This window comes from Podarcis gaigeae (assembly GCF_964106915.1).
Source record: "Podarcis gaigeae genome assembly, chromosome: 12".
NCBI classification, from domain to species: domain Eukaryota; kingdom Metazoa; phylum Chordata; class Lepidosauria; order Squamata; family Lacertidae; genus Podarcis; species Podarcis gaigeae.
The window spans coordinates 43,762,554-43,788,192 of NC_139688.1; the positions used below are offsets into that span (position 1 = coordinate 43,762,554).

A 25,639-nucleotide genomic window follows, 5' to 3' on the forward strand; every position below is an offset into this window, starting at 1 on the left:
AGATGAGCACGCAACCCCAGAGTCGTCCGTGACTGGATTTAACGGTCAGGGGTACCTTTACCTTTACCTCAGTTTTGAGGTGATAGGGAAAGTCATGCAAAGAGGTTGAGGGAACGTTCTTTCACATGTGGTGGGCTTGTAAAAGGGTAAAAGAGTATTGGGAAATAATGAACTGAAAAAAATGTTTAAAAGTACTTTTCCAAACAACAACAACGAGTCCTTTTTGTTGGGGATAACTCAGACTGAAATTCCCAGGTGTCAGAAAAGGTTATTTATGTATGCTACTGAGGGCTTTTTCCCCTCTTAGGGGTAGTCTCATTTTGACTCAAGAAAATCACCATTTTAAAGTTCAAATCTGGAAAAATAAATACAGTGAATGGATAAAAGTACAAATATTCACAACATGTTTAGGGGTATGCGTACCCCTGGGTCCCCCCAGAAAAAAGCACTGATTCTACTACTGTGGCCCATGTTTTGTTAGGCCAAAAATGAAAACAAGCGAGGTCCCAACCAAAGGAGAGGGGCAACTTAAGCTGGCAGAATATGTGCAGCTTGTAGACTTAACATATAGAATAAGAGAACAAGAAGAACATAAGTTTAGAGAAGATTGGAAAATGTTTATTGAATATATTGGGGGGAAATTGTGTACACCTGAAAACGTTGGCAGCATTAAGATAAATCCAACAGTTTAAATAGGTTTTGATGGATGCAACAATGAAAGATTAAATGGTTTAGCTTTTGTAAAATATGCAGGGATTTATGATATGGAAAGAGAAGAAGATGAGATGGAGGTGAAAAAACAGTTTGTTTATATAGAAGTATTTTTACCCTAGCCTTCAGTCAAAAAAGACTCCCAGAGCAGACTACAGATATTAGAAATAATCTAATTAGACTATAATCTTACAGTCTAAAAGATGTGGCACAAAAGGAAATGGGAATGGGAGGGAAGAGGAAAAAAGCAAGCATGGGGACTAGTTCTTAGTTTTGAAGTTCAGGGAGTGGTAATTTAGCAGGCCATGGAACTGGATCTAACTAGGGCTGCCATCTTTTGAAGAGCAAAAAGGAGAACACCTTTGCCAAGTTATACTTTTAACTACAGATCGCTATGACGATTCTCATTTTACATATTCATGAAAAAGAGGAACTGTCCTGGAAAAAGAGAACATAGGGCACAGTGGGGTGGCTGCCGACTCCTTTCTGTCTCACTGTCTCAGAAATGTCATTTGGTAGATAGAGGAAGCAGGGCTAACTTGGAAGCCGTTGTTGATAAGAGAGAAGTTGTTTAAAAAGTTGGATGTTCTTTGAAGGTATTAATGAATACTTCTGTATTTCCCCCCCTAAAGGTTATGGTTTTGTAGATTTTGACAGCCCAGCAGCAGCACAGAAGGCAGTAGCATCTCTTAAAGCAAATGGAGTTCAAGCGCAAATGGCAAAGGTAAGATCAATGAGAGGGCATTCTTAACCTTGCAGTGTTGTGTATTACTCTCTGCGGTAATAATTTTGTGGGGTTGTTCCATTTCCTTGCTCTTTTCTAAATCAGGATTTCTTGCCATCTTGTTTTATTACTCAACACAAGTTTGTCTTCTGACTCTACTGATTTCTTCTTCATCTTCTTTTGTCTGTTGGCTTGCCAATGTGTGTGGTGCCTATGATTTGCCCGGGTCCTGAAACGTGGTGCTCTTAAGTTCCATAACACTCTCCTGCCATCCTTCATAAGACAAGGTTAATACACCTTTAGGTGCCGGGTGAAAACTTTCCACTTTAACCAGGCCTTTGGCCGATTGAAATCCGATGCCCTTTAAAAACGTGGAAAGGGGGGTTATTATGTTGTCTTTGTTTTTATGGTGCATTTTCTGGTTTTGTTTATATTGTGCTTTTATGTTGCGAAGCACCCTGAGATCTACGAGTATAGGGCGGTATACAAATAATAATAATAATAATAATAATAATAATAATAATAATAATAATAATATAATATGCTTGAGATGGGAAGAGCACTGACATCCAGGCCCAAAATATGACAGTGGAGAGGTGGAATGTGTGTTCCAGGGCTGGCTAGTTGGTGCATGGTTACTGCACAGCCTCAATACTTTGGGACTCGGTGAAACCTTGCACCATTCTGCATAAACCTGAGATGGCTTATGGGGGAAAGGTTGCTGGAGACAGTGCCCTTGGCTTAAGCTGCAAAGCATATGCAGATGTTGAGATCATAAGGGGCTTCGCTTTGGTCATGAGAGGTTGCATGCAGTATCGGACAATTGATGGATCCAGCGAGTGCACCTGCTGGATACCCCAGAAGACAAATCCGCATTATAGATTTGCATGTCTTGGTTCTCCAGCAGAGAATCTTGGCTTGGCAAAATGCAGCAGGGACACACAGATTGCCTGGTTTTTGCACGCATGAGGAACTTTGGCGACCGTGTATTGATTGTAGAGCCCATTGCAGATTAAATTATTTTTTAGCAACCTCCTTTTAATGGGGATCTCAAATGATCTGGCTGCGCCAGGTTCTGGGACACTTCTGTTTCCCCAGGCAATTTATTTTCCTTACTCTCTCGGCCTGCTGTGCGTTTTCTAGCTGCCACCTCACATTCTGCCGAACGGTATGGTTTTATTGCATATGAATAATTCATTATGTATACCTATTGCTTGCCATTCTGAGATTGCTTAGATGAAAGGTGATATGCAAATGCTTTAAATAAAGATAAGCAAATATATAAGATAAATCCCCCGTGACCTTCTCGCTAGTTTTTTAAATCTGCATGGGAGGTCATGCTTGTGGAGCCGGCTGTGGACAAAGTCCATGCAGCGGTAACACGAGGCAGAGGCCTCTCAGTGGTGGCCTCTCTGTCTGTGCAACTGTCTCCTGATTGTCCCCCATATTGCTGACATTTAGGTGTCATGTTAAATGCTTGCATTTCACCAGACTGTGGTTCATTGCTCAATTTAGCAGAGAGTTTACAATGGACTTCATTGTGGTTTAAAGATTGCTGTTGATTGGTTGATAAAATTTTAATTGTTGTTTTTATCTTCTTTGCATTGTATTTCAATATTATTGGTAGTTGCTCGGGGCACTGGCTGGTGTCCAAGAACAAGAGATTGATTGATTGATTGATTGATTGATTATGGAGGGGGGGAAACTAGAATCCACCCTCAGTCTAATGAAATGATGTGCATTTGTCTGTGCCACATTCTGTGTAACTATGGCTATGGTTACTTGTGTTTTGGTAACCTCCAAGTTGGACCATTGTAATGAATTCTACCCAGGGTTGTCCTTGAATATGGACCAGAAATTGCAACGAGTGCGAATCACAGCTGAAAGGGGCAGCCAGCCACAAGCATATGGCTCCTATTTGGAAGTGTCTGCATTGGTTGCAAATTGTTTTCTGGGACCAATTAAAGGTGCTTACTTTAACATTTAAAGACCTCAAAAGTAGGGGACCCAAATACTACAAAAACACTTTCCTTCATATCAAACTGCCTATGCTTTTAAGATCAGCAGATGAGGCCCTACGCAGGTTGAAGTGTGTGGTGTGGAGGTCCTGGGAAGAGACTTCTTAGTGCTGGCTCCTCACATGCGGAACCCCTCCCTTCTTAGGTGTGTCTGGCCACATCTTTATATAGTTTGGGGTGGTTTGTAAACACATCTTTTTCAACGGGCATTTGGAGGAGACACCTGACTAGAAAAAAAAGGTTTAATTTGCTGCTGTACTTAATAAACTGCTACCTAGTTAAATTGTTATGTGTTGTTGTGCTTTGCATTTTAATGATCGTGTTATTTTATGGATTTTAATACATTTATATATGGGTGTGGGTGTGTGGGTGTTGTTTGACCTTGGTGTAAATTGACGTACGTTAATGGTGCTATATAAGTCATCTAAATAAATTGTTGTGTTATATATTCAATTTCTATCTTGCCTTTCCCCCAAAATGTTTTTGGTGAAACTCTTTGCTGTCAGTTGTGCCAATTATATACAAATGGACCTTGAGATGCAACCATGGAGTTCAGATAATGAAATTGTTCTAAATACCTCAAATTCATGGTTTTTCCATAGGGATGCTTCCAATGTGCTCAACTAGGAGCAAGCACAAAAGATTTCGGAGCTCTGTAGTCTTGTAGTTAGAAACCTCTGTAAATATAAACATGTAAATTCATCCTTAGTAGGATGTGTTGTTCTGCGATTTGTTTTCTGTCCAAAGAACATCTGAAGAGCTAGAGGTTTCTGTCCAAATTTTGAACAGATTGCAATTTTCAAACAAACAGTCTTTATGGAAGCCCATCAGGGATCGATTCCAGACATTTTGTCATTTTCTTCTTTGGAGTTGGTGACATGATTACGGTACATCTTTTAAGATGTTGATGCCCCGTTTATTTCACTCTGTCTTATTCTGTTGTTATTATTATTATTATTATTATTATTATTATTCTCTATTACACACATTCGGATAATGTCTTTATGTGCTTCTTATCTTGTTCTTTGGTGCTAGCCATTGACCACAATAATAAATATTTGATTTGATTTGTATTTATGGAAGCATGAGGGCCCAATATGAGAGATTTTGGAATATGCAGGCCCTTCCACAAGTTGACTTTAGTTCTTTAATATTTGAACTTTTATCTGCCCTGTTTAGGGAAGTTTTTAATGTTTGAAGTTTTATTCTGTTTTTAATGTTCTGTTGAAAGCCAACTTGCATAATGAATTGGTTCACACTGATCCCCTCTAACCTGGGGCAGAGATTTCAACTCGCCCCACTCCCCTTATTTAACAAATTAATAGACTGCTTTGTACTGTATTCATAGACCACTTTGTATTTTTCTGTTGTGATCTTCAGATAAAGGGTGGTATACATATTTTAACAACAACAACAATAACAACAATTAATAGATTGAAGCAGTGTGCAAGATTTAAACCCTCCAGAATAAAACACAAGTTCAAAAAACAATAAAATAACTTTAGTAAACTCTAAAAGCAATAATAAAAAAAAACATTTCCTGCCCCATAAGTGAGTGGGTCATCCATCAGGTAAACCTTCTTTTTTAAAAAATGTCTTCTGCTGTAAACCCTGCACAGCATATCACTATATAATGAGGGGGGTACCCATATCACATAATACAGTGACAATGCCCACAAATGATGGGCAGTAATTCATGGAAATGGCAACAGTTGGACAAATGTGGCTGGAGTAGACACCCTCTGAAAACTGACACCTGTCAATTGATTTACCTTTCCTGACAACTTTTTCGAAAGAGGGCGATTTTGTTTCCGATGAATCTTTTTTTGCCAGAGAAGTTTTGAAACTTTTTCTGAGGCTGCTTATGGAAATGAGCCATAAGGGTGAATTAGCTGAATGATTATGCCAGCCAAGATCGGAATCTCAATGCAGAAAGCATGAAATATTGATGCAATTTAGAATTCCTGTAGTTCCTTCACCTGAGAATCTCACATTACATACTTCCAATATTAATTAAGTCTCCAAAGGTCACTGTGAAGCAGGCTGCAGCAAGCATTATCTGCATTTCAAAAAAATGGGACAAAAATGGTGAACGAGAAGAGGATTAAAGTTGAGGTTGTACCTGAATAAGGGTGAAGTGGAGTTATACCGGAAGAGAGGTGAAGTGCCTTTGAGTTACTGAACCCAGAGTTCCTGACAAAAGCTGAGTGGTTCTCTTCAGGAATTCTCCACTTGCTCCTCTTTTGCCCTGTACTTATCTCATCTTTTGTTCTCCATTGTTGAAACCACAACTATGCACATGCAGGCATTTGAGACAAGTGAATTGGAGTATTGAAAGCCAGCTCAAGGTTTGTAGCCGTGGCACAAGCGATTGTGCCGCCTGAGGTCGGTGGCTGCTCTTCTGCTGCCCGGCTGCTGTTCCTCTTCCTGCCAACCTTTGTCCCACTCCTCTTCATGCCCCCTTATTTATTTTTCCTTTCCTTTTTTCTTTTTACTGTTGCATTGGTGACGTCAGAATTGGCCTGCCTCGTTTTTCCACATTATGGGAAAGGTGCTAGTAGAGTTGTAGATTGTTGTTGTTTAGTCGTTTAGTCATGTCCGACGCTTCGTGACCCTATGGACCAGAGCACGCCAGGCACTCCTGTCTTCCACTGCCTCCCGCAGTTTGGTCAAACTCATGCTGGTAGCTTCGAGAACACTGTCCAACCATCTCGTCCTCTGCCGTCCCCTTCTCCTTGTGCCCTCCATCTTTCCCAGCATCAGGGTCTTTTCCAGGGAGTCTTCTCTTCTCATGAGGTGGCCAAAGTATTGGAGCCTCAGCTTCACAATCTGACCTTCCAGTGAGCACTCAGGGCTGATTTCCTTAATAGATGTTAATAAAGTTGTAGACAATGAAGTTGTAGATGGCAGGGTGCTGGTGTTTTGCACCTGTTTCGCCCTGCCAGTCCAAATAATAAAAAGGCCGCTGTTCGCCCCTGATAGGGCCCTTTAACTGGGGCTTGCAGGTAGACTGAACTTATCTAATAAACTGAGTTAAGCATTTGAAAAAATCTATTGAAACCAGACATTATAAGTTTCTTTTAGGCTGGGTAATTCGCAAGTCTTTGTGGCTTTGTTTAAATGTTTTGTATTTTTCTCAGAAGGTTGATAAAGTATGTATAATTATTGTTTACATAATTATTATGTAAACAATAATTTACATAATTATATTAATTATATTAATTAAATATTAATCGCCAACGTGTTGCATGAGTCACACAACTTCTATCAGCAGCACAAGTTGCATTTTTCTAATATTATGGGAAAGGCCTTCTTCAGTGTGAGGTCTTCTGGGTGAGGTGGTAAGGAGAGCACCTGGTTTGCTGCTGTTTTAAGCTAATATTGTTTTTAGCGTTGCAAAACCACAGCAACATAGCACAGTGTTTGGGAAGAAGTCCATTGCCACTCAGGGGAATGAGCAGTAGGGGGCCCCCAATGCAGAAGGGACTGTGTATCACATTGTGAAGTAACAGATAGGTAGCCGTGTTGGTCTGCCATAGTCAAAACAAAAAAAATTCCTTCCAGTAGCACCTTAAAGACCAACTAAGTTAGTTCTTGGTATGAGCTCATACCAAGAACTAACTTAGTTGGTCTTTAAGGTGCTACTGGAAGGAATTTTTTTTGTTTTGATTGTGAAGTAAGTGAAGCAATGCACACTGTCATCTAGAAAGGGAGGCTTGTAAGGCCATTAACCCCATAGTCTACAGTTGCCTCCTGCACCATTGCCTGTGTTGAAGCCAGTGGCAACTGTACTCTGTGCATCCAAGGGAAATCCCTGGCAAGAAGACGACTGGAGTTTCTGTCACTTGAACCCAGTACCGGTGAGGAGGTCATAACACCCAGGTATCAGTGGTACTCTAGTTTGCTATGAATGCTGCATTCTGTCTTTCAGTGGATAGGAAACTTAAGGCTGGATATTATTTTGTATCTTGTTGTAACTAAGTGACTAACTAACACCTTTCAATCAGTTTTCATGACTTACTCCTTTAGGTCAAACTTGGTATTTAAGTTTGAGTAGAAATACTACTAGCTCATTGTCCCACCCTATTCCCACTGACTTTTTACATTTCCACAAATTGCAGGGTTCTCCCAATCCTGCTCATAGCTTCTTGTGATTGAGTGACTACGTTATGGGTACATGAGCAAAAATAATAGCATGAGCATCAGAAATAATGGTAATGGTGATAAATGTCCTCAGTGACTCCACAAACAGAAAGCTGTTGGTTTCAATGCATCTTGTATTGAAGCTGAAGTTTGGAATCTCAGTGTGAAAAAGACCTTGGCAGGGCCATATATTAAATCATGAAAGAGGTTTTCAAGAAGACGTGGACAAAATAAAGGAGAGTGGATTGTTTCTACATCTTGTTTAAAGGAATGTTTTCTTAATTTAGCACTTATAGGGTGTTGTTGTTTCTTGCCTAGCCCCAAATCATCTTCTTCTTTGGTGGTCACTCGTAGCCGAGTAAGATTGTCTTCCATAAACATGTTTTAACAATGAGACTGTAAGTGACTGTGGAGGCCAATTCTGGATCCACACATCCTTACACGGTGCGGACATTGGTTTCTGGGTGGGAGTTGATCACAGTGTGGATTTGCCAAGCGTGCCTTCCTCTTAGCACGTTTCTCTCAGGAGATGCTGGATTTTGGCATCAATGTGGAAAGATAACTGCCTAGATAACTGCTCTTGTGGAAAGATAACTTCCCAGGTAGGAGAAGTAATCGACATTTTCCAACATTACAACGTTAAATTGGATTTGTGGCGCTGCATAGCAGTTATTTTGTGCTTGTTGGTGCAGCACTTTGGGGTTTTTTTGGATGTTGAGTGATAGGTCAAGCTTTTTGTAAGCTTCTGAGAAGATATTTAGGATGGTTTGGAGGTCATCCTCTGAGCGTGCACACACTACGTTGTCATCAGCATACTGAAGCTCTGTGACGGAGGTTACGGTAACCTTACTCTTTGCTTTCAGCCTGCTCAGATTGAAGAGCTTTCCATCTGTTCGATATATGATTTCCACTTGGGTGGGGAGTTTCCCTTTGACAAAGTGTAGGATCATGGCAATGAAAATAATGAATAGAGTTGGGGCAATAACACAACCCTGTTCAACACCTGATTCCACTGTGAATGGTTCACTTTGAGAGCCATTGTTATCTGTGATTGTTATTGTCATATTATCATGGAGGAGCCGAATGATGTTCCCAAATTTATCTGGTCAGCCAGTTTTCTTCATTTAGCACTCATAGGTTGGTGTTGTTTCTTGCCTAGCTCAAATATTGGTTCTTTAAAGTAGATGCTTAATATTAAATACTTACATTTTCCTAGGAGAGGTATCCAGTTGTTTCTGCTTTGCTTCCAGAAAACTTTCCTCAGCAATGTATTATAGATCATTTTGAGAAGCTCACAGCAGTACGTACATGACAACATGAGTAGATGGAATTCCATCTCTGCCATCATGGTTAGAGTGTCAAACATGGACCTTGGGAGATCAGTATTCAAATCCCTACTCAGCTATGATGCTCCTGGGGTGACCTTGGACCAATCACTGCCTAAACTACCTCACAGAGTCATTATGGGGATTAAATGAGGAGGTGCTAGAACCATGTAGAGGACTGATGCCTTGTGGAGTAAAAAGACGGGAAATCTAAGAAATAAATTTATATAAACACGTATGATATAAGAAACCAGGGCCAAATTGCATAGAAAGCTTTGAGTTCTGCAGTCAGGATGATGGTTTTCAGTTTGCAACTCTCCCTCCCACTCTTTTTATGAATAACTTATTGATAATTACTACATAATTACTACCCATCTAAAGGCTACTTAGCTTTGCACTTGATGCCAATTATTATTATTTAGTTGAAATAAATAAACCCCGGCATTCTAGATCCCATTTTGGGTGATGGGTTTGTGTGTGTTCAAACACCAGTTCTTTTGACTCCGTCACCCCTGGCCACTTTTTACGATATCGCAGCAGGATAATAAATCTGAATCTTTTGGCGTTGAAACTTCAGAGTTGCTATTTTAATCTTCTTAATTATCTGAGTTTTCTCTAAAGCAAAGCATTCATTAAGAGCCGTAGTAAGGCTTCAGTAAAATTGTTTTCATCATTTACACCATAAAGACCAAGTAAGACCTCCATAGAAACTTTGGAGACTTAAGCAGCATGGAAATTGTTCAGAATACTTTTGTAATGAGGCTGACAACATTCCAGAGCGTTTGATGAGGAACTCGACATCTGTTAGAAGTATAGGTTTCTATCCAATTGCACACGAAAACACAGTATAAAAATCTGTCCATCTCGTGAAAACATTTAACTGTCTCAAATAGTACTTATAGTTAGGCTTGAGATGTACTGTCTCAATAATAATTCCTAATTAACTTGCAATGGATCTTCAGGGATGAAAGCAAAAGGAAGGTACCATCCACTTTGCAAAAAGGATTCCTCTCTCTGCTGCTTGCTTAGGCTGCTATTTTGCTTCAAATCCTCCTGTTCTCCTCCAAAACAGGCCTTCCAGGAGCTAAGCAGCTGTTTATGATGAAAGTTTAGAAAGTTAAAAAAAAAGTAAGGCTAAATAATTAATGTTTCCGGCCGCCATGTAAGGAAACCAAGGTTAGGCGACATGAGAAGGTGGAAAGCCCTTGTGTAACACTTTTGGGATGTTCATTTTAATAATGCAATAATGACAATCATTAAAATATTAATGTATGTCTATTAGGATTATTATTATTTTTTTAAAAAAACTCACTTTAAGTTACCGTGCGTAACTCCACTAACACAACACAACACAGACAGGAAACATTTGTGTAATGAATCAATCAATGTACATCACACCCTCACCCAAACTTTTTGGTATTGCACCAAAAAAACCTAATCAGGTATGGAAGCTCCTTATAATACCACATCAGATAAACATGAGTCAAATTAATTTTGGGCACGAAATCCTCAGAGGAGCTATTTTCAGTTACCATCACTCAATCAAAAGTACTGTTCATGAAAGAGTTGAAGGCAATATGCAGAACAGCTTACATTGACTGCTTTGTGTTAGTCTTCAGTGGTTACACTCACAAAATTTCATGTAGTTTTTATTTCATTTTTTAAAAATAGTTTTCCCAGAGTTGTTGCAGTTAAAGTCGGTGATGGCTCTGTCATACTTTTCAGAGGAAGAAGACTTTTAAGCAAGCCTGATTTGTTTGAAATTTGCCATTCCTGACCTCCAGTCAACTTTCTTCTGCCCAGGCGCTTGACAGTTTTTTCACTGGGTATTTATCATCAGACTGTGTTTAAACCTACTTCACAGGAACACCAAGCCATGCACAGTGGCAACAAATTTAATAAATAAATAACTGTTTTCCAACCGGCTGTATGCCGGCAACAGGACTGATAAGTAGAGCTGCTCAGTTGGATAATCAATGAAAAACACTTTGAATGACTAAAAGGATAACTTCAGATAAATATATTTGACCGCCTAGAATACAATATACAATCATGAAGAATTCAACAGAAAATAAGGATGACGATCTATGAGATATATCAGGAACAATGATTAAAGACAGGCATAGGCAAACTCGGCCCTCCAGCTGTTTTGGGACTACAACCTCCGTCATCCCTAGCTAACAGGACCAGTGGTCAGGGATGGTGGGAGTTGTAGTCCCAAAACATATGGAGGGCCAAGTTTGCCTATGCCTGATTAAAAACAAGCCACTATTAGGTTTTATTTTGTAAGTATTTTTTTTTTTTAATCAAGTTGTATCCAGTGCTGTACAAGCAGTATTATGTTTGGGCAACAGGGCACCCGCTTTCTCTCCCCTCCCTGTGAACCCCCAACATCTGCTTCAGTGGGTCCTCCAGTGCTTGCAACAGATTTTGAGGGTGTGCAAGGTGCTGCAAGTGTGAGATGGGGGAAATTCTGTTGCACAAGTGGACATCTGCTGCACAGTCGGAACAGCAGCATTGGATACAGCTCTTAAGTTTATAACCCCATCCCCCATGTTGACCAGCATGGAGGCAACACCACTGGTGTGTGTTGGGTGGGGGCAATCCACTGCAGGCTGAGCGTTGCCTGTAGTAAGCTTTGTCTTGTAGTAACGTTAAGGCTTACTGGGATATGATATACATTGGTACCTCTAGTTCAGGGGTCAGCAAACTTTTTCAGCAGGTGGCTGGACTATATTTTTTGGGGGGAAATTGAACAAATTCCTATGCCCCGCAAATAACCCAGAGATGCATCTTAAATAAAAGGACACATTCTACTCATGTAAAAACACACTGATTCCCGGACCGTCTGCAAGCCAGATTGAGAAGGCGATTGAGATGGATCCGGCCCCCGGGCCTTAGTTTGCCTACCCATGCTCTAGTTGCATGCACCTCTGGATTCGTATCCTTCGGGTTAAGCTCACGGCAAACCCGGAAGTATTTTTCTGGGTTTTGCCGCATGCGCAGAAATGCTCTACCGCACCGTGCGCATGTGCAGAACAGGCACCTCTGATTGCAGAAACCTTGGGATCCGACCAGAGCTCCGGGATGGATCCTGTCCACAACTGGAGGTACCACTGTATAATGAAATGAAAACGGTGTTTAAAATAACCTTTGTAAATAATAATAAAAGCTTTTATTTTGGGAATTATAGGGCCAGAACTACCTAAAATATATAAAAACTTATTCACGTGTGGTACTACAGCAGAAACAATGTTACTTGCCCCAAAACTGAAAGAAGCAGAAGTCCCAGTAAAGGAAGAATGGATACAAAAACTTATGAAATCTGCGGAAAAGGCAAAACTTACCGGAAGAATAAGAAATCAAGATAGCAATATTTTTTTTATAATCAAAGAATGGAAATGAATATTTACAGATAAATTATAAACAGATAAAAACATTGGCAGGATTATTGTAACAACCTGCAGTTTTATAACAGTATATATTGAAAGAAGATGAATAAATGAGCAAATTAATTTGGATATGCAGAAGATATTAAAAAATAAATTTAAGGAACCACAGAAAGAGGGGGGTGGAAGTCAGGTTTTGAAATGTCAAAATGAGTGTAAAATTTGTGAAATGTATAAAATTTGTGAAATGTATAAACTTGAAAAGTATGTATGTATGTATGTATGTATGAATGAGCCTTGCCCAGGCAGTCAGGAAGCTGCCGCTGGTACTTCTCCTGTGGCCGATAGAGCACAGAATGTTTCCAAATAAGATGGTATGTTCTTCAGGATTCAAAGTTTAATGGGACCCTGTCTTCAAGCACATCAGTCATTTAGCGGTCATAGCTAAATGTTTTAAAGCCCAACTTTACCATCTACCCTGACAGCCACAAGTCATCAATACTTTAGATGTAGTGGTGATTCCACTGATCATCTGCCCCATTTAGGTTTGCTTTGCAAAAATGTAATGGTTGATTTGTTTCTAAAAATCAGGATGAAAAACTATCAGATAAATAAGTAAAATTGTTTCCAGTATTTAATAACATTTATTTAACTCTTGATTTCATACAGCTGTCTGTGTGATAACTGGGGTAGTCTAGAATCTGGCAGAGAGCAGGTGGAGTGAAGACAGAATCCAGGAGTTGTGGAAAGAGACTGGTGGATTTGGGGAATAGTCAACAGTGAGAATTCTTTGTTGAGTTGGCTAAGCGGTTTTCCTGTGTTTCAGTGCCTGCCATGATGCAATGCACTGGATGGGCTAGGAAAATAAAAGAATGAATGAGTTCATTTTATAAAACAAGACGATTCATGAATAAGTATGAAAGATTTCTTGACTATGAAAAATTTCCCAGGAAACTGAGCCAGAAGAGATAACCAGCAAGTCATGTGATAATGTATTCATATGAAATCTGTTCTATGCTGCTTTGATGGCTCTTGTGAATTCCCTTGGCCCTACTTTGATATGCATTGCAGGAGAATTAGGATCACTTTATGTAGTGTAACACTAGCTGAGATGGCATCAGACTTAATCATAAATTATTATTTTTTACTGTTTCCCAGCTCTAGTTAGGTAAAACATTATACTACAGAAATGAGCAGTACGTCAACTAGAGAAAACAGGGCACTCATTTTGGAGTGCTTAGACAACGCAGTATTTTGGAAAACGTTGTGCATGGCTTTCAAACCCTTTATATCTAGCAAGCAGGAAATACGAATCCGGAAAATGAGTTAAGCATTGCAGAGCGATGCCTATTTTCCTTTCGTGCTGAGGAAACTCCAAACACCACATGTGTGAGTTGTTCAACCGCAGCTATGAAGTGTAAGAACCCGGTGCTCAGTTTGCGACATGTGTTCGTTCCAGCCTTGGAAAGCATGCCTTAAATCGTCAAGGACACTGCAGCCCACTCTTTGGTAATAATTTAAGTTCAGCGCATTGCATTTGTGAAGAGCAGAAGCTAGCATTTACTCTACTTTCCCAATTACAAAGGCAGTGAACCTCTGGCTTAGCAGAGTGTGGTCTCAGAAGCAGAACACTGCCCCTGTAGCTCCCTGATCTCCATGGAGATGGGAACCAGGACACATAATGTCTGTGCAGGAAGCCTTCAGTAAGCCTCTGACTAGCACCAGTGCTTCATAGTACCTACCCTCTGATCTAGACCAGGCTTCCTCAATTTCGGCCCTCCAGATGTTTTTTACCTACGACTCCCATGATCCCTAGCTAGGAGGACCAGTGGTCAGGGATGAGGGAACTGTAGTCTCAAAACATCTGGGGAGCCGACTTTGAGGAAGCCTGGTCTAGACTTTGCTGGTTAGCCTCCAACTTGCACGGTATGGAAGCTCAGAGTTTGAAATCAAACTCTGCTCTCCAGCATTGCCTGCCTTTCAGGTTCTGCAACCCTTGAAAACCTTCCTTCTCACCACCAGCCAGTGACTTCCCTATACCTTTGGTCACTGCTAAGAACTGGGGTGCAGTTACACCCCCACTACCATCTGGGCAGCAGCCATGGTTTCCAGATGAGGTGAGTTCATTTCTGGGTTGAAGCCAAGACCCATTTCTTCTCAGTTTGCCCTGGGCCTGCTTTGCCAATGCAGAAAAGGGGGAAAGCTTGACTCTTGCACCCTGCCTCTGGCCACACTTGTTGTTTAGTTGTTTAGTCATGTCCAACTCTTCGTGACCCCATGGACCAGAGCACGCCAGGCACTCCTGTCTTCTACTGCCTCCCGCAGTTTGGTCAAACTCATGTTGGTAGCTTCGAGAACACTGTCCAACCATCTTGTCCTCTATCGCCCCCTTCTCCTTGTGCCCTTCATCTTTCCCAACATCAGGATCTTTTCCAGGGAGTCTTCTCTTCTCATGAGGTGGCCAAAGTATTGGAGCCTCAGCTTCAGGATCTGTCCTTGCAGGGAGCACTCAGGGCTGATTTCCTTCTGGCCACACTAGTTTCACACTATATTTCTTTGACTGACCTCTCAATGCATTTGCAAGCTTTTCATTGAAATGGGCTTTGCAAGCATAAGCTAAGGATGTCCCTGTGGCAAGCTGGGAACTCCGCCCCAATTCGATGTTTTCAGATGCGGCAACTTGCCCGTACGACTGCTCCTTCATTGCAGTGGAGAGCTTCACATTGGTGCACAAAGGGAAGAGCTTGGCATTGCTGAAACGAGCTGCCGCTATTTTTAGGAAGTCATGATGTATAAACAATGCCTTCTGCTCGCATTGAGGCTGTGTGTGTGTGGTGTGCTTGTGTGTGTGTGTGTGTGTGTAAGAAATAGGACTGACACCTAACAGGGGTTAGGGATTGAAAGTTGGGGTGGCAAGTAGGGCGATTAGGAGAGATCAGGTCCACCTCCTCAGTCATCTCCAAATGCCACAGGCTCATAATTGAGTTGTTTCTAAAAAGACAGCTTGACCACTCTATAGTTTCTGGGTCACCAAAACTATTTCCTATTCTAAGCATAGCAAATAGCTGTGGTTATCTCTGAGGCGATTATGCCGAGTTTTGGGTGAGTCTGACTTTGAACGTGTGCTGCTGCTGTTCATTTTCACATTTCCTAAAATCCCAGTGCTTTCGCTTTTGTGAGGTGGTGTTCTTCAGCTGGTTTTGCTATTAAACACAGAGCACTCCAAGTCTTTCCGAAACGTATGGTTAGGTTTTTCTTCTTATCAGCTCAGTTTATTTATCTGGAACTGCACTCTGCAGGATCCATATTCTACACCATTTGTTATAATTTGTTTCATAATTTGATTGTTTGGCAACAAGAATAATGGCTTTATCCCAAACTCAATTCCATCCTTTTAATAGCTCCCCCGTCTTTCAAATGGAGACCAGACCAAAGCCATTAACAAGACCTTACTCAAATTTCAACTCTTACGTTATAGACGAGTAAGATTTAGTAAAGTAATAAGGCATATGCTTGATTCTGAGTGGCCTTAATTAAACATACATGTATAGCTAAATGTCAGTGTGGGCTTAAATAATGTACTGAATTGGGGGCTTAAAGACCAGCATAATGGTTGTGAAAAGGAGCCTGATGGGAATCTAGGACACCATTGCACTAATACTTGAGATGTTTCCTAATGCGATGAATAATTCTGTTGAATTCATTTTGAATTATACTGTGTAAGTTTCAAATTGGAATCTCATAACAATAGAAGCTTGAAATTATTCCATCGTTTTTTTACACCTAGATAATCATGGCAGCTGCCTCTTGAGGTCAAGAGGGTGCTGTGTTCTAATCAGATAATTGGAGGGAATACAGTAGTTGATAAAAATAATGATTTGCCGGAAGATTTTGGTTTTGTCTGCAAGAACATAGGAAGCTGCCATGTATTGAGCCTCTTGGGGTTGTATCTAGTGCTAGTAGACCTGTTGAATTGAATGGGCGTGAGTAATGTAGGTCTGATAACATCTATGGGACTACTCTGAGTAAAACTTAGTTGGATACAACCCTTGGTCCATCTGGTTCAGTATTGTCTACTGGCAATGTCTCTCCAGGGTTTGGGGCAAGAATCTTTCCCAGCCCCATCTGCTGTGGCTTGAACCTGCAACCTTCTGCACACAAAACATGAGCTACGACCTTGCCCTTTGCTTGCCTAGTGCAGAGTCTGCCTATACATGCCAATCAGTGACCACAGTGGCACCTGTACATGAAAGCACCCATCACAGATAAAATTTATCAGTTAGGTGTAACTTTTTATCACATCATGCAGTGATATTTAACAGAAGCAACACACGAATGTTCCGCAGAGTGTCAGAAATCGTAAGGCATTTGGGTAGCGTGGAATACGTGTATATATCAATCAACTATTGGCTGGTAGGTAAAAGGTAAAGGACCACTGGATGGTGAAGTCAAGTCAGAGGTGACTATGGGGTTGCGGCGCTCATCTCTCTTTCAGGCCGAGGGAGCCGGCTTTCTGGGTCATGTGGCCAGCATGACTTAACCGCTTCTGGTGCAATGGAACACCGTGATGGAAACTAGAGCGCACCTTCCTGCCACAGTGGTACCTATTTATCTACTTGCACTGGCATGCTTTCGAACTGCTAGGTTGGCAGGAGCAGGGACAGAGCAATGGGAACTCACTCTGTCTTGGGGATTCAAACTGCCGACCTTCCGACTGGCAAGCCCTAGAGTGGTTTAGACCACAGTGCCACCCGCATCTTGGCTAGTACAGAAGCCTCACAAGCAAGCTGAAAGCCTGGACCATACCTGCCAAAGCAATTTGGAAAGCCATCTAGCTGAGTTGTGGGGTAGATGCTTTGTGTGCAGAAGGCCCTGGGTTCAGTTACTGGCAGCACATTACTGGACCAGACGGACAAACAATCTGAACTGGACTAAGGAAGCTTATGTTCTTCACAACACAACAGCTGTTGTGGTGTTATATGCCAACAATGCCTTACAAGCCATTATATATATATGTATGTATATGTTGACAGTGAACTCATTCTCCATATGTAGGCAACGGCACTATCCCAACACAAGACATCGACAGGCTTGGGAGAAACCTGAGCCTTGCTGATGTACCAAAACAACAACAACCTTCAGACCTTCAAGTCCTTATTTGTGCAGGGCTAAACCATTCATACGGGACGCGGGTGGCGCTGTGGGTTAAACCACAGAGCCTAGGGTTTGCCAATCAGAAGGCCGCGCTTCAAATCCCCACGATGGGGTGAGCTCCCGTTGATCGGTCCCTGCTCCTGCCAACCTAGCAGTTCAAAAGCACATAAAAGTGCAAGTAGATAAATAGGTACCACTCCGGCGGGAAGGTAAACGGCGTTTCCGTGCGCTGCTCTGGCTCAGCAGAAGCGGCTTAGTCATGCTGGCCACATGACCCAGAAGCTGTACACCGGCTCCCTCGGCCAATAAAGCAAGATGAGCACCACATCCTTAGAGTCACCCACGACTGGACCTAATGGTCAGGGGTCCCTTTACCTTTTAAACCATTCATGGCACAGAAGCCCTTGTAATCAGATATCCGAATGGTTATATGCCTGCCCTGATAACTCAGTTGGTTAGAGCATGTTGCTGATCACAACAAGGTTACAGGTTTGATCCCTGTATTCCTACTTTGCAGTGGGTTGGACTGGTTGATCCTAAGGGTCCATTCCAACTCTACAATTCTATTATTCCTAAACTGAACCTCAAATCATAGCCTACTGAGAACTGAGCATGTTCAGTGGCCACAGTTGGGGGAAATAGAAAGTGTGTGTGTTAAATGTAGTACAGTATCTTGAAAGAGGGTTTGGCGGGCTGGAACCCTGGAAAGGAGCCCTCCATACTGTTTTGTTGCAGATCCCACTTGTGGTTTCCTGTTTCACAAATCTGTGCCCTTCTCTCGCGTGGTTTCCCTGTGTGCACCAGATAACGGGAGTGCTTTACCCTTCTTAAGGAAGGAGAATGAATGAGGCTGCAATCCTGTACACACCTTTTATGGAGTAACACAGTGGGAATTACTTATGGGTACGTAAGCTTGCATAGGACCGCTGTGTAGGCTCCCGAACTGTAAAAGTTGGTAAGAAGAGATCGCTTGGGATGCATATGCAGTTTGGGATGCTGTTCCTGACAGTGGCTAGCAAGATGCTTACATGCAGAACAAGAAGGAACAACCCTGCCCTGTTGTTTGGCGCCGTCATCTGATAAACAGAAATATTCCACTTCTGAACCTGCAGGTTCCGTTTAGCAATTCTCGTTTGTTTCTTCGTCCTCTAATAAAGTGTTCCTCGCACAGTCCCCTTCTGCCTTCACTTTGAAGCTGTTCAAGGCAGAGGTTTCTTTGAAGATAGCTTAAATTGCTGCAATCCCATTTATTCATAGGATGTTTTCAGTCCGGTATGTGATCTGCCAAGTACAGCCAATATGGTCAATTATAGCCCTAACACAGCCTTCTTTATTGGCTGATGTTGGTGGCCTCGACTGTTTTGGTTCATTTCTAAATTAAACTCAAAGCAGGGGAGGAGGGGAGAGGGGAAATCTCTTTCCTTATGCATTAATTTGCAGAGATCTCCGGAAGCTCTCTGTCCCAGTCTCTTTGTGGCTGCTGGATCTAAACGTTTCTTTTTGTGATAACTTCTGCCTTCATGAGACAAATCACATGGCTCTCTTGCATTTCAGGGCAGGCTGTGTGGAGGGGAGGCAGGGATGAGACTAAGCTCAGTATTTTAATTATTTCTGAGCCTTTGTTGTGATAAAAATGAGGGTTGGGTAGAATTGGTTATTTGCTGAGCTTTGGGCTCAGTTAAAGAGCTCTTTAAAAAAGAGGAAAAAGCTTGTGGCTGTGCTATCATTCACAACCCAATGCACTCATCTTTGAGTATGTAATTTACAGATGGAGAATACTGGAGAGGCTGAACTCTTTTTCCATTCCACAATTAGATTAACTGCTGGGGCATCTCTCTGAACTTGTTCTAAGGGTATACTGAACTGTTCTTTGTGATCTGAAGCACTGGTACTTTCTTATCTAAAGCACCACTTGGGAAAGAACCAAGTTATCCTCCAAATTCCTGTGTGCTTTCCCTCCTGAATGCATCATCTGAGATCAGATATTTTCATTAAACTATTGATACCAAAGTTCAGTTTGGGGGGGAAAGCCTTCGAAAAAGAAGGAAAAAAGAGAACCGGCAGCTTCTAACTGAAAAAGCACCACAAAGAACGAGAGCACCAGCAATTTATTATTTAGCTCACTCTTCAGAGCTGTAGACTTTTTCCCTGGTGCTTATAAATGATATTTTATGACTGTTTCTATCTTGTTGTGCTTCGCTGATGCTTTGCTGGGTTTACATAAGGGATGATGCTGTCTGTGACAAGAGCGATATTTGTATGCCTATTAGAGAGATGACACATGTTGCACTTCAAAAATCATTGATACCAAGTTCTTACTGTAAACGAAAGCTTATTCTCACTGGGTTTGGGGTTTGTCATTTAAAGGAGAAATTGAAAGGAGAAATTGAAAAGCAAGGCAGCTTTAAAAATCTATGCCCATTAGAGTACTATTTATTTATTTATTTTGCTCTTGGCTGTTTTAACCAACCAGAAATAGGCATTGCAGGTGGTAACAACTCCTTCTGCCCCTTCATGTCAAAAACAGGCTAATTTTTAAAAGAACCATGCACAGCAGTTTAAGAATGCAAAATTTCTGTTCCTCAAATTGGAATTATTTGCTGATTTTGAAAATGTAAGCAGTGATGCCTGACAATAATATGCAATGAGCTGCATTTTAAAAGCAGGGAAACCAAACCAGATCGGATGTTTTCTGCAAGGTGCACTCATTTTTGTATTATAACGTTGGGCTGGAGTGGCCTTTTTGTGATGATGCTTTTTTAATTGATCTTAGTGATTGTGCTGGGACTGCAACTGTTGAGGCACAATTTGCTTTAGTGCTGGACCAGTGTCCCCCAAACTTCTGATACCTGAGGCTTGCTTCCCTCTCCACTACCACTTCAGCCTAAGAACTGAAAATAGAGGCATTCAGCATTATTATACCCAGAAATGTTTGCATATAAAGTGAGAAAGAGTTACCCATTCTGCATGTTTCATTATGAGTCACTAAGAACATATGATGCACCAGATCAAAGTACTATCTAGTTCAGCATCCTTTTTCCGCCAGTCAAATTAGAATAATAATAATTTATTATTTATATCCCACCCATCTGGCTAGGTTTCCCCAGCCACTCTGGGTGGCTCCCAACAGAATATTAAGAACACAATAAAACATTACAAACTTCCCTAAAACAGGGATGCCTTCAGATGTCTTCTGAAAGTCAGACAGTTGTTTACTTCCTTGACATCTGATGGGAGGGCATTCCACAAGGTGGGTGCCATTACCGAGAAGGCCAGTAAACCAATAATGACAGATATGCTCAGTATTAGACACCAGTCTATTTGCACCAGTAAGATGCCTATGGGAACTCTAGAAGCAGCATGAGGGCTGCTTTTGTTCTCTAGCTAGCCCTACCTCCATGAATGGATCTAATTCTGCTTCAACGCCATCTAGGTTGGTGGCTGCTGCCTTGTTCTGGATGTTGGCCTTGATTGGAAGGAGCCCAGAGCAGTGGCCCATGTAAAGACCAGCAGACGTTCACCTCTGTATCGGGGCAAGTACGTGCTCCGGTCACATCCAAAGAAGAGCTGTTTGCCCCACCAATAGATAGTTATTGCAAAGAGACAAGACCAGGGTGGTGTTTCATTCAGAAGTGTGGGTGGGTACTATCCTTTGCAGGATAGCTTTCACACTGCAGTGTGCCTGCTCTCTTCTTGCTCCACTTTTGAAATCCAGACTTAGGCATGCAGCTGTTCTATCCAGAGTCAGGCCACTGGCCCATTTACAAGGTTTGTTGACGGCAGCGGGCAGGGCTGTCCAGGTAGAGCTTTTAATGGGAGATGCCAGGGGCTGAAACTGGAGTATCCCACAGCTCATTTGGTGGACATGAAGTATTGTAAACTCATGTGTGGAAGTGGTAGGGGCTGTGAAGTCCAGTCCAAAGCATGTTTATATGACACGAGTTGCAGTGAGTTTATATTTGTTACGGTAAGTTTATGCTCTGCCTTCCCTTATAAAATGCCCAAGGCATGGCTTACTTCAAGTAAGTGTGCATAATACTTTGCTTTCCAATTGTGTTTACTTTTGCACCAAGTGTGGTTTAAAACATGTTTTGGAATAGAGGCAAGAAAGATGGAATGGTGGACTAGGCACAAGACATTTAATTCATGGCATTTCTCTTGAATGTCTCCTTTTCCTCTCGGCTCTCCCCAAAACTCCTGGATCTCCTCTGATGCTGCTTCCTTGAAGTCTAGCCAGAGACTGTGGTGGGTAGGCCTTATGTGTTCCAGGGGCAGACCAGACCTGGGGGGTCTTCACTCCAGAACCATCTTTCCCATAGGGCTTAGTGGCGCGTCGCGCCAGGGTGCCAGCCTCTCAGGGGCTCGAGGCTTTGTCGGCGGCCTCCCCTTTCCCTATATGGTTGGAGGGGCACAGCTTCCCTCCCAAGCCTCTGCTGGAATTGCTTTCCCGCAGCTGCATGGGGGAGAGTTGCGCCCCCTCCCAGATGGCTGGCAGTGCGCAGCTTCACGCCCCCCTCTATCCATGGTAATTTGGGGGCGCTGTGCGGATATTTTCACCCCGGCGCCACATCTGCTAAAGACAGCCCTGCTTCACTCCAATCCACCTCGAGAGCCCTGCCCCTAGGAGTTTTGTGGTGGCACGGATTGGCTCCCACCTCCCTAGGCAACCATGCTACCCCTGTGTGGTAGCAAAGCACCCAGAGTCACACTGAAGGGAAGCAGCATGTTCTCTGCCAGCTGTGCTGACTCGCAAATACTGTTTCCAGTAAGTCGAAAATGAGGCATTATTGTAAAAATGTGTTAAAGTTTGCAAAAGGCCAAAAAAATGTAGGGTTTTTTTCCCCTGGAGCTGTGCTAAAGAATTGAGAGTTTACATATTTTAATTACTTGTTTGTTTGTTCTTTTTTCACATCAATACCATGGCAAAAAATCACCCTGCTGTGAAAACAGCGTTTTCAGAATTGAGATTTGTAGAAAACATATTTACTGGCAGAATCATCTGCTACCTCGGCACTGTCCTAGTATTCTGTAGATCTTTTTTGGACAGAAAACTTTGAACTCATACTTATTCTTTTTTACAAAACGCAATAACAACGCAAGATACATGGGATTATTGCAAATGAATTTAACCGACATTGTATGAGAAGGAAATTGATTTTCACACACAGTGGTTAAAAAGAGAAATAGTACGTAACAGTAACTTGACCAGTGTTTGCTACAATTTCTGTGCCAGCTCTTGGCACCAATGGGAGATTTCCCCTGTAAATCAAGTATCAGTTTCAGAAAAGGAATTTTCCTCAGAGCCGCAGCAGGAGAGAAAAGGATTTAATTCCCCTTCGATGCTTGCTCTGATCCTACTAATGATCAGGGCTGATGCAATAGGCTTTTCTTTTAAAGCTGCCCATTAGGTGCCAAGAGAACGTTGCATTTAGTTTAGCCTGTAGGAGAAAGGGAAAACATATACAAATATAATTTAGTTCACATGGCAGGTATATTTTTTAATGTTCCAGGAGGGTTCAGTGCAGACATGATGACTCTAGCAAATGATTTAAGAAACTTCTAAGTACTGTGTTGTTGTTTTGTCAACGTTCCCCCCATGCCTTTCACATCTGCACATTGAATTATCAAAGTGCTGGAAGGAACATCTGGTTATTAAGATGAAGGATTATTATAATAACTGTCTGCAGTCACTGATGGCGACCTTATAGCTTGTCTTGCCAGCAGTTTGTTCAGATGGGCTGCATTAGTTTCTCAATGTTAATTCCATCTTTGACCTGGCCAGATGAGAAATTTCCCATCTCATCAGTTGGTTATTTTGGCCTCAACAAATGGGAGGCTGCGCCCAGTCAGCCAAACTCACATGCAGCCCACGCTTTCATGTAAATCAATCTTCATTAATAACTTGAATGCAACTTGAGAAGCAAATAACATAAGAAAATGCAGTTGATTGAATACCTAGCTATAGAAGAAAAAACAATGGATGGTTGAATCTGACTGAGCTAAATGAGACTGTTATGGATGAGATGAAAAGGCTCTCCAGCAACTCAAGACTGGCAGGGAGAACTTGTTTAAGCAGGAGTAGATAGTCTGCATAGGAGCAACAAATCATTGTATCATGAAAACAGATACTAAAGCTTGATCAGTTGCTAACAGATAAGTGTGAAAAATAATGCAGTTCTAAATATGGAGGCTAATGGGCAACCTAGCAAATAACACAGTGCAAAAAAAAACACTTTTTGTAGGTGTAGAATGTGTAGATCTGTTTATAGGAGGAGGGGTCAGAACATGCCATGGACAAGATGCCTGGGCCCATACACTTAACAAATAAGTTTTCATTTGCAAAGTCTTTCTAGGGTTGGTTCCCAGTTTCATATCCTGATCTGGATGGAACCCACAAGCCACAGTCTGTTCAAACATCATAGGAAACTGTGGCTCAAGAAACCAAAATTACTTTGCTGAAGCCACATGCATGATGGCAGGAAAGATAAGAAGGGAGCATATGGGCACACAGCTCATTCTTTGAGCCAAGATTAAACATAATTTATAGGACTGGGATCATTGTGTTTGAACCAACCAATACCAGAGTAAGTTTTTTTGGAGGGGCGGGGGTCAGGGCTTTTCAACTTCAACACGACTTCTTTGACATTTTCTACTTTGTCTCTGTTGATGTAAATTTTAAACGGCCAGTTCAAATCGTTGCTACTCTGCCATGGTTGGATTCCATGTTGTATCTGTAATTTCAGAGGCTCACATAGGTTATTGGGATCACATGGATACTTTCCCTTCAAATGTCCCCTTTATATCAGAGCACTAACAGTGCAATGGGGAGTACCATTATGATCAGAGTGACCCCACTGGTGGGGGCCTTCAGGTGTTGCCAGTGTAATGTGGGAGCCAATCATCATGCCATGACAGCTATACTATAAAGGTAATGTTTGAAGCAGGCTGAAATTTTATTCAGATGTAGCTTTAATAGTGGGTGGTGAATGTCTTTTCTTGGCTGTTTATTTGTCTCATCATTTGTATTTTGATAGTAGGAAATGTGTACCAAGGATGTAATAAATGCCGAAGAGATGCTGGATTTATTTCTGATGAGATGCTTAACACCAAAGGAAAGAAAATGCCACGGGAGCAAATATAGTTTGCATGTAAAATTTAACAACACAATTCAGACAAAATGTTAAGAGCTGTAAATTAGTAAACCTTTAGGGGACAATCCACCAGAAAGGTGTTCTGCGGAGCCCCACTGAAATGTAAGGACAGTGTACTCTGCACTCCCAGCAGATTGTGGCCCGAAATGTATCTATCACATGTAACAGAAATACACTGTCCTTTTCATTGACTGTTCCACCAATTAGTTCCATGACTTTTGATGACTACTGCCTTGTGAAAATCAAAAGAGAAAGATTCCATCTGTGGACCTTAATGTCTCCATTCCCATTACTCAAACATAATAATTTGACTTGGTTGGTCATAATACATTGAATGTGTCAAATCATCAGGAAATTTAATTTAATTTAATTCTCCCCCCCCCCCCTTCATTTTAAGGCATATGGTTTGATCACATGTTGACATTCTGTATGTTGCGAATGTGGCTAAGACCTAAAAAGAATAAGAATATGAACAGGTATTATTGATATAGTACTTGAATCACATTAGCTCAGGGTGCTATCCCTATCCCTACTTACCTTAGAGTAAGCCCCACTGAATTTGATAAAACTTCTGAGTAGGTATGGTTAGGATTGCACTACAAATTCTTGCAGTCATCATATAGGCCCATACAGCAATCATAAAACCATACAACAGTTAAATAATAAATCAGAAACAGAGGCTGAGATAATTAGATTCTAGTTTGTCTATGGCAAATCCATGAGATCATGCATAAGCTGAGATTTTAACAACAACAACAACAACAATTTTGTATACCCTTCCCATCTGGCGGGGTTTCCATAGCCACTCTGGGCGGTTCTCAACAGAATATAAAAAGCACGATAAAAGATCAAACATTAAAAACTTCCCTAAATAGGACTGCCTTCAGATGTCTTCTAAAAGTCAGATAGTTGTTTATTTCCTTGACATCTGATAGGAGGGCGTTCAACAGAGCGGGCGCCACTACCGAGAAGGCCCTCTGCCTGGTTTCCTGTAACCTCACTTCTTGCAGGGAGGGAAACCACC

General features: G+C 41.7%; 1 protein-coding gene across 10 annotated transcripts in view; it reads left to right on the forward strand.

Moving 5' to 3' along the window:
* The window catches only part of RBMS3 (RNA binding motif single stranded interacting protein 3), a gene marked incomplete at its 3' end in the record, with an annotated part of 741,806 nt that overhangs the window by 482,076 nt on the left and 234,091 nt on the right, over positions 1-25,639 (forward strand). For all 10 annotated transcript variants that reach the window (XM_083705905.1, XM_083705904.1, XM_083705903.1 and 7 more), the window contains one exon: positions 1,344-1,435. In XM_083705905.1, coding sequence (XP_083562031.1) covers positions 1,344-1,435 — 92 coding nt within the window. The remainder of the gene's footprint in view (positions 1-1,343; positions 1,436-25,639) is intronic.